At 33.4% G+C, this 9,464-nt stretch overlaps 1 protein-coding gene across 1 annotated transcript; it reads right to left on the bottom strand.

The window, feature by feature from the left end:
- Positions 1-1,537: 1,537 nt before the first annotated feature.
- LOC144834993 (fibrinogen-like protein A) lies at positions 1,538-5,102 on the bottom strand. Its single transcript, XM_078689999.1, has 5 exons — positions 5,024-5,102; positions 4,430-4,674; positions 4,083-4,202; positions 2,381-2,645; positions 1,538-1,773 (listed from the first exon to the last, which is right to left on the bottom strand). Exons 1-5 carry the CDS (start codon positions 5,097-5,099, stop codon positions 1,547-1,549), a joined length of 933 nt encoding a protein of 310 aa, XP_078546125.1. The 5' UTR covers positions 5,100-5,102; the 3' UTR covers positions 1,538-1,546.
- Positions 5,103-9,464: the final 4,362 nt, after the last annotated feature.

The raw sequence follows: 9,464 nt of genomic DNA, 5'->3' as shown, positions 1-9,464 counted from the left end.
TAGAAATATGTGGTTTGTGAACAATTTAACACCGGAATCAAGTCTCTACTGTTTATAGTTGCCAAGATATGAACACTTTTTGTTTTTATGGTGGCCATTTTGAAAGCAAGATGGCCGCCATACCGGACGTTGCACACTTGGCACCCCCCGATATTTTGAATCTATATACATCAAAGAAACTTTGTGGAAAGTTTCATGCTTTGGTAATAAGTGCACAACTTGGCTATTTTTATGGCGTTAACTGCTCTACTACAAATTGTATTAGGTGTCACTAACTTTACGATGTTGCTGGAACTTTTTTTTAAAGCTAGATACTTTTGTACCGGTGCGTTAGTTCGTTTATACAAAAATGTGTCCTACTAACTGCACACATAAATCAATTATACTAAGAAGGTTTACATGAAATTTTGAAATATAGCAGAAAAATAATGTCTATATCCCTCCTTTTTCCCATTATGTTTGTTCGTTTTACAAACGTTTGGTATTGCAGACACTCTATAAACATGGTGTTTAAAAATTGTTATGGGGACTGTATAACGTTTCTATTGGTCTAATAACTATTATTATTATTATTATTATTACCTCCGCCAAGGAGGTTATGTTTTCACCCTGTATGTTTGTGTGTGTGTTTGTGTGTGTGTGTGTTTGTGTGTGTGTTTGTGTGTGTGTCTGTGAACAGCCTGGAGGCCACAGTTTTTATCCGATTCTCACCAAATTTGGCAACAATGATCTATGCCCCAAAAGCTCGGACGAGTTCGAATTTGAGGGGAAAAGGTCATATGTCAAGGGCTATCGCCACCAATACAAGCACCAACGGCCAACTTAGTTGGTTGAAACCAACCATGCAGGAAACTTGCAAGGTGATTGACACACCTTACCGTGAACCCGGAAAGTACTTCTACCGCACGAAGAGTTAAAATTTACCGATTGAAATCAGAAAATTTCTTATAAAACCCTTTATAATATCTTCCTAAGATAGAAATATGGAACAATAGCGTAGTACTGAAAACTAATGTTATCAAATCTACGTTTCGCGGTACATCTGAGATAGATAAGGTAGATATCCAAGGCGGAGATTAGTACCGAAGTTTTTCCATTGTGCTCGCCTATGTCAGAATTAACCATAATTTATATATAGATTATTACTGTAGCCATAATAATTGGCAAGATGAAAAATATAGTGTCTCTTAATAAGGGTGTCCCAAATACGGGTTATCAAATAGGCCTACTTTTGTATAGTTCTAACTGTTCATAAAATTGTATTCATTCATTTTATAATTGGAAAGAAGCTTAAGCAAAATATATCGATGTATTTAATACAAATGAGCCAGCTACCAACTGATATACATACAATTATTAATACTAAGTAAAACTTCAATCGATTCATACGGTTATAAACACAAAATAAACACATCCATTTCATTTCTTTTTTCCTGTTCTGTGAGTATTTAGTGACATGAGTTTACAGCGCTTATTCATACTATAATTTCATGATAAGACAAGAGAAGGGAGAATAATTGTGTTTATGTTACTAGTTTTTTGACTACTAATAGTTACGCTTTATTTTCATTTCTGACCATCCCAGATTTTCCAATTTACTAGTTCGGGTGTAGCACTTAAATGAAGATCCATACTTTCCATTTAAATGACATTTGAAACAACTGTGATACCACCAGGCGCCTTCATGGTCTACAGCACAATTACCATTTAAATCGTCGTTATCTTCATCACGTGTCGTAAAACCTTGCCCTCGATGAAGTATCATCACATCAACTGTTTAGAAAAGAAATGAATAACGATATTTTCTAAAAACATTCATTTTATTTTAAATGTTGGTTAACGTCGTCATCGTAGCCTAGTAGTGGTGGTAGTGGTAGCGGTAGCGGCAACGGTATCGGCAGCAGCACCAGCAGTAACAGTAGTAGTATATTTCATGATCTAATCTAACATGATTGTTGACACGTATAATCACATTCTGATATGTTTTGGCTTTAATGTCATAGTCAAATATTTAAGAGCATTGGAATCTTTAAAGTCCATTCAGTCTATGCCTTAGTTGGTAACACGAGTATTATTGACATATAGTCAGGAGAAACAGTCCTTTAGATGTTTAACGCTTTACTATTTGATGAAAATTCTTTTAAAACCTGTTTTCCACTAAACTATCAAACAGTTTCGCAATGAAAAATGTGTGAAACCATTGGTTGTGTTTTTTCATATACCTAATTATAATCTGTCGAAACTGGTTAAAGTGAAAAACAACTTGTGGAACTTGAATTAATTAAAATAAAAAAGGATTGCCATAGGGAAATATGAATCCAAAATGCATTAAACGGACACTTTCAACCATGACATGCTTGTCAACAATCTCTACACTTACCTGTGTTGCCGTTTAGTTGATTGCCGACTTCCAAAGTGTAGTCATCACCTTCATTACTGATTCTGAAGGATTCGTATACTGAATAGTATGCTTCACCAGAATCCGTTTTCATATCAATTCGAAGGTTATACTTTCCAGATGACGTCATCTCATGTATATTGTCATTTCCCAGCCAGAACTCACCGCACATATTTCCAAAACCATTTTTATATTCTTCCCAATACCGATAAAAGTTCAGTGAATCATCCTCACGCCGCTGAAAAACCTAGAATACAGTGTACATACGATTTAACAAGGCCATATAGATGGCTGCAGTCGCGTGCTCAAGTTAGTGTTCCCCGACCTACCGACCGACCAACCAACCAACCGACTGACCGACCAACCGACCAAAATTGCTGAACATGTTTAAAAATGTTGAAAATGTTTAAAAACATTTATATATTTTTAATTTATACGTGCGTAGCCTGTCACTTTTGACGTGCTCGAATAACGTAATTTCGAGTTGGAAAGTGAATCAAATAGGATGACATTATTAAAGGAAGGTTTTAAAACAGAAATCGGGCAAAAAGAGTGCGTATTAACGTTTAACGTGCAGTGCGCGTGCAAGAATCTGCGCACTCATTGCAATTTTTTAAACGCGTAAAATTGCCTGAAACGTCCTCTAATTTCATCGAAAATAAATTTGACAATTTAACAAATTTTAAGCGCGCGTACGCATTTTCTTACGTTATATGCGCTAAGCACGTAATTGTATTGCCATATGATGAAATATGACCTGAAATGTATGAGTACCAAATTTTATTTAATTGTGATTCATGCTTGTGAAGATATGATTACAAACGTGATTTCGTTAAATCGTGCGTAGACCGCGTAATTTTTGATTGCGCACCGTGAAAACATAACCACATCGAGTCCTGGCCATAAGGAAAATACTGTGAAAAATTGACTTAGCTAGATGAAACTGATATCAAGAAAAGGCCATATACAAGTTAGTGTTTACCGACCAACCGACCAACCAACCGACCGACATAGTGAGCTGTAGAGTCGCGTTGCACGCGACTAAAACCGATACGGCTCCTTTGTAAATTTACTACAGTACATTTACCTATTTACAGAAATCAGAGACAGGTTTTAACATTAACATCGGGTTTCATGATGTTAAGCTCCGTAACATAAACATTTAAAGAAGGATTTCACCCAAAATCCACAATAGAAGGTTTATTACATGTCATGTTATGATTGTTACATGTACATTTCCTTTGATAAAACCAGTTCGTTAAGGTCGAGTTTCTCTCCACCACCACCAACAACAAATCGGCGCTGTTTTGTTATTGTGTGTACTTTAGTGTATTGAAAGACGTGTTTGCAGAATGATGCTGTCAAGTGTTTCCAGTCGATAGTACTACAGCATTTGCAATAAACAGAATTACAAAAGTGTTTGAATGAATTTGGTTTGACTGATTTTATATTTTGTATGCAATTGTTTTAACGTGTATTAATTTGTTTTTGTACACGTAACCTACAGCTGCTTAGATAGACTAAGTCCTACAAAAATAAGATATTGAATATTGATAGTCTGCTGCTTTTTTTTTAGTTTTTACATGTGTAGCCAAATCTAGATGCTAGGCCTACATAACAATGACTATATACATGCCTTTTTATTAGGCCTACGTAAACAAAATCTATAAAAATGTAGATTTACCGTCCATCCTCCTTCGCCAGTATCCATATCACAGTACACAAGCAATGCGTTTCTACCAGTCTTGGCAATTGGGTATAATCCGCTTCCACCGCTTCCCAAAATATCCTGGCAATCTTTCACCTAAGTAAATAGGCAAGAATATCAACAACATAACAGTGGTCTATAAAATCTTATTCCAATTAATAATGAGAGAGAAGGCATAATTCAATGTATATTGATGATGATCCAATTAAAGCATCGTCAATTATGTTTGTTGCACTATCAGCAACCATGGAGGAAATATATATTTCCTCCATGCAGCAACCTTTACAAATCAAGTTTTACAAGAAAACATTTGTAATACGTACGGTTGGCCGTAGTGTATACGCCCGGTGACTGCCTGTTTTTTCCATACCCAAACGCCCAGATAATTCACATAATTTTGATTTGATGTCATAGCGAAATGATTGACAGCCAGGAGTAAAACTCAAACACAACAGAGAACATCGAGTTGCACTTCTTGTTCTAGTAGTAGCAAATACTGAATCAATTTCTTTTGATTTCAACAAATTCCGTTGGTTCTCAAAAATTGCAGATCGCATACAGGATTTACCTAATAAGTGTATATGAAAAAAAGAAATGCGTATAGAAATAAACTCATACTATAGGCCTAACTAACTTTGGATAAAGAAGCATACTTAATTTCTTGTAGTTTCGTATGAATCATTAAACTGTCTTTTAATACTTTTATAAACAGAGAAAAGCTAAAATGTTTACTCCCATTAATCTGGTATGCAAATGTTGTGGACTAAATTACATCTAAAAAATAATAATTATTATATCATTATTTGTTCACAAATTACGTGGTCACATCGCATTTTATTGGCCACCACCAACATTTGTTCATTTCACGGAGGAAGTCGTGACATACATATTTTAAGAACAAAAGTGTTTCATCCTACCTGATGTCATCGGGATATTACAGTGAAATAAAAAGGTACAAAAGATCACAGTGAAGCTGTACAATATGTAAAACATTTTGAAATGGCACTCACTCTTCTAAACCTGACTAACATTACCGCGAGACAACGTTGTTGTCTCTCGCACGATCACCTACCTTACTGTAATGCGTAATGTTCCCATAAAACATAATGCTTATCATCGGCAAATAAATAATATTCGTAGTTCATATTTTTAAGAAAATAGTTAGGTATGGTTTTTAAAAAGACATGAAAACGATTATTATAAGTGCACGAGTCAGATTAATAATAATAATAGTAATAATAATAATAATAAAATAACGGCTTTATAAAAGTCAATTGAATTTGCTAGTAAAAACACAACTCAAAGTTTAATATCTCAATCTAATCAATATGTGGATTGTTATCATTTACTTGTTCGGTTTACTGATTGTTATTATTAGATACTGTAATAGTGTACAATATCTAACAATAACATAAATTACAAGATATCACACTATCTACCATGTCCATAAATTGCGGGAGTATCAATCAATCATGATGTTTTCCAAAACTTTTAAAAAGAAAGATGTTGTGCTGATTTTATTGTATTTATCCAACGTCTTAATGATGTGTGTGATTTAGGCTAATTTCACTACAAGCATGTGTATGCGAGTTTGGTGTAAAGGTTATGTAATCAGCCTTTCAACTAACAATAGTTTCAGTTGACTAATAATAGAACAGGAACGCCAAAAACAAACGGGTGAATTTGAAAAGAAATAGGTTTTTAAAACTACTCGTATCAAAAATCCTGTACATTCAATTAAATTATGTTTTAAAATTATAAATCACAAATTATAACTCTTGCTTCTTGTACAAAAATGTATGTATTTTCATTTTGGTAAAGATCCTGCTTTTTTAGTAACAAACTAACTAACAAACAAACAAACAGACACACGCGATCCACTACATATATACCTCCTTGGCGGAGGTAAACTACTATTAGTCTACGGACAGAAAATATATTCTAATAATATTAATAATATTAATTGTTGGTGGTCCATGGTATAATTAATATTTAGTCCATGGGCTGGAAGGGGTTACCGTGCACATAACTTACCCCTACCCCAAAAAATATTTGAAGATAAAACACTGATGATCATTACAAACGACGCAAATACATACAATGCATCCATATATTGTTCTTGTTAACATCGATTTTTTCACTCTATATGCTCGTGTGAAGAAAATGATACCATAACTGTGGAGTATGTGGTGGGCGAAGGGGGGGGGGGGTTGTCATGGTAATCCCTTCCCGCCCATGGACTAATTGTGGTAAAACATAGTACACCTTTCCATAGCACTTCACAACGGTACACGGCAGAAATGCATCAAACGAGTAGATTAACTAACGTTCAATTTATGAATTTTGTGGAATAATAATTATAATATTTCAACTTTCTGCAGTGGTCCGACTTCTTTGTCGATGATCCTCGACGCATACATGCCAATAGAGCGATCAGACTGCGCATACGATTTATACCTGGAATATTTTTGTATTTATTTACGATATTACCATTGATTCGCAAATTCTTCCTATATTTCTTAAGGTGAAGAGACACCTTATGCTTTATACTTTTTCTTTAATTTTGTCATGTCACCGCTGCGTCGGTTTTGTTTTCATTTTATTGTTTAATATATTTATACTGAATAAAAAAAATCCTCCTATAGAGGGCCGCGTCAATTGAAATGGAAAGATATTTATTTGGTTACAGTGATTTATCATTACTAGCATTATTGTTCTGTTGCAAGTCCTTCAACTTAGTTGTAACACAATTAATACAGGTAGGTCCGGTTTATTCAGAAACAAAATTGGTTTATTATAAGTTTTAATAACTGCATTATTTTATTACTGTGTTATTTTTGCAATTTAGATATTAGACATTATTTCATGGGTGTCTTGAAAACTAAGATCTAGAAAACTAAGACCTAACATATCTTAGTTTTCTAGATCTAGAAAACTAAGATATCTTAGGTCTTAGTTTTCTAGATATTAGTTTTCTAGACACCCCCAATTGAACCAAATTGAAGGGGAATTGTAAGTAACACTCGTTTCTTTTTTATGTATTTAAGTGGATTAACTGGATAATATGAAGAGGTTTCTTGTAGCTGGTATGTATAACACTATTCACAGGCCTATTCAAATTAGTATTTAACAGGGTTCTAATGAAATACAATTGGTGGTTTCACTACAGACCTAGAGACTCTAGTAATAAATAGGTCAATAATGATAATAATTGTTATATTATGATAATGGAATTGAAAGCTTTAGACGTAGAGTTTCTGAACCTCTCACATCAACTATTGCTGCCGACTTTTCTTATAATAATTCAATAATACTGATGTTATAATAACATACCTTCATAGTGAGCTGTAGAGTCGTGTTGCACTAAAAATAAAGTATTGTGTATATATACTTTTGTAAAGAACGTCACACAGTTAATAAGATTTGTTGTAGGCCTATGCCTCTATTGATAGACAAAGATATTAAAAGTTATGCTCGGCAAACCTTTTTGAAAAGGTTGGCTTGACATGAATCTCTAAATAGTCCATCACCATTGAGTCAGTGATGCGTAGGTTTTGATAAAAAGGGGTTGATATAATAAGATATGTCTCATAGCCCTACACGGAGGATTTGAAACTAAATTCTTCCTTCTCCGTGGTACAGTAAGTTACATGTTAATTTTTGACTTTTCTGGAAACATTTATTATGTATTACAATAATAAATTGTAATAATCGGTCCTAATATATAAATTGGAGTTTTGTTATTTCAAATTAATTAGTATTAGTAGATTGGTGCACTATGTACTTCAACGTGATTATGGCCTATTTATTATATGAAATTGTTTACTAAGATAATAATTAGTCCTGTCTACACTATCAAACTAGTTTTAGAAAAAAAAGTATGACGTGGCCAAATATGGTAGTGATATGACATGATGGACGCATTACATTTTGTGGTCACACATAGAGTTTAATAGTGTAGACAAAGCTTTATACAGCATATTTTGACATTTGTTTGACCAAAACCATACAACTGGATTATTATAGAAATCAAATTATGACTCGTGATTTATTAGAACAAAAAATCTCTCAATATGTACTTCAACATGATTATGGCCTTCCATAGGTATGTGTGCCGTAATAACGTTCTTTCTATACTGCACAAGAATCAACATGAGTATTGCGATGCCTAGCTATGGTACGCCGCCAAGAAAACACAACAAACTGTAGCAGTAATGATGATCAATTATATTTGAATACATTACAAATGTATACTCAGAGGAGTAAAACATGTTTTGAACAATTAGGGACCTAAAGCAACAATAATAAAAATGTAAAGCTCTGTTTATACTATCAAACTAGTTTGACAAAAAAACAACTTTGATGTACCCAAATATAGCAGTGGTACGACTTCATCGTATCCATATATGAACACCTCACATTTGTTTGTCACATAAAGTAGACAGATCTTAAATTAGCAGAATTACTTAAAGATGTATTGTCCCCGCAAAAAATGAAGATTAATTAAATCAGACTTTGAATATGTTAAGTTAATCACTTCCATAGAAAAAAAAATGTTTTCACCTATAAATTGACAAAATATATGGTTAAATTCAACCAAAAACCCACTGGCTGGCAGCCAATTTGGCAATTTTTGCTTTAATTACAGTTTTTTCAGGTAAATACATTTTTTTTTCGATCCAATTTTTGGTCAAAGTGGATAACTATTATGTTTCATTAAAATGGCATATTCAAAAAAAATTTGAATTTGAAATATTTTTTCAGGGGGACAATACATCTTTAAGTAATTATAAGTATCATAACTTAATGACGAAATTGTATTATTGTTCATGACGTCACTGAGATCCAAAACATATTAAGCACTTTCTTGATAAACTGAAGTCTGTGAACTGAGAAATTCAAGGAGTGTAGACAGGCAACATACACTTGTCCAACAGTGGCAGATTCGGAGTCTACAAACAAATGTTTACCAGTCTCTATAACTGTTTGGTGAAGTTCTTTAAACTACCGTTCCTGTCATTTTGTTTAACTACAGAATCACATCAACTACAAAACTGCTTTGATTGTTCACAAACATCAGAAAATAGTTTGCCGAGAAGCTACATGGCTTAACGTCTACAGAACTCGTTGTCTGCAGTTTATACTGTCAAACTTTAGAAAAGTTTTCTTGCTAAACTGAAAGTTAACTTAAGTTTACAAAATAAAGTTTGTCATAAAGACTACGAGAACCAAAAAAATAGCCTAAAATAAAACTTATTGCTTTGTTTTTAAATATCTGTAAATAATACAGAAAACATTTTTTTTAAACATAAATGGTACTATGTTTTACTATAGATACCAACATATAATTGGGATGAA

This window comes from Antedon bifida, chromosome 2 (genome assembly GCF_963402885.1).
Source record: "Antedon bifida chromosome 2, ecAntBifi1.1, whole genome shotgun sequence".
NCBI classification, from domain to species: Eukaryota; Metazoa; Echinodermata; class Crinoidea; order Comatulida; family Antedonidae; genus Antedon; species Antedon bifida.
This window is presented reverse-complemented; position numbering and strand designations above follow the sequence as displayed.

Excerpts from the sequence above, each read along its gene's own strand:
- LOC144834993 (XM_078689999.1), bottom strand. The coding sequence starts at position 5,099 with ATGTTTTACATATTGTACAGCTTCACTGTGATCTTTTGTACCTTTTTA. Across the intron at positions 4,203-4,429 it reads CGTATACACTACGGCCAACC|GTGAAAGATTGCCAGGATAT; the intron begins GTACGTATTACA and ends CTATTTACTTAG. Across the intron at positions 2,646-4,082 it reads CTGGCGAAGGAGGATGGACG|GTTTTTCAGCGGCGTGAGGA; the intron begins GTAAATCTACAT and ends ACTGTATTCTAG.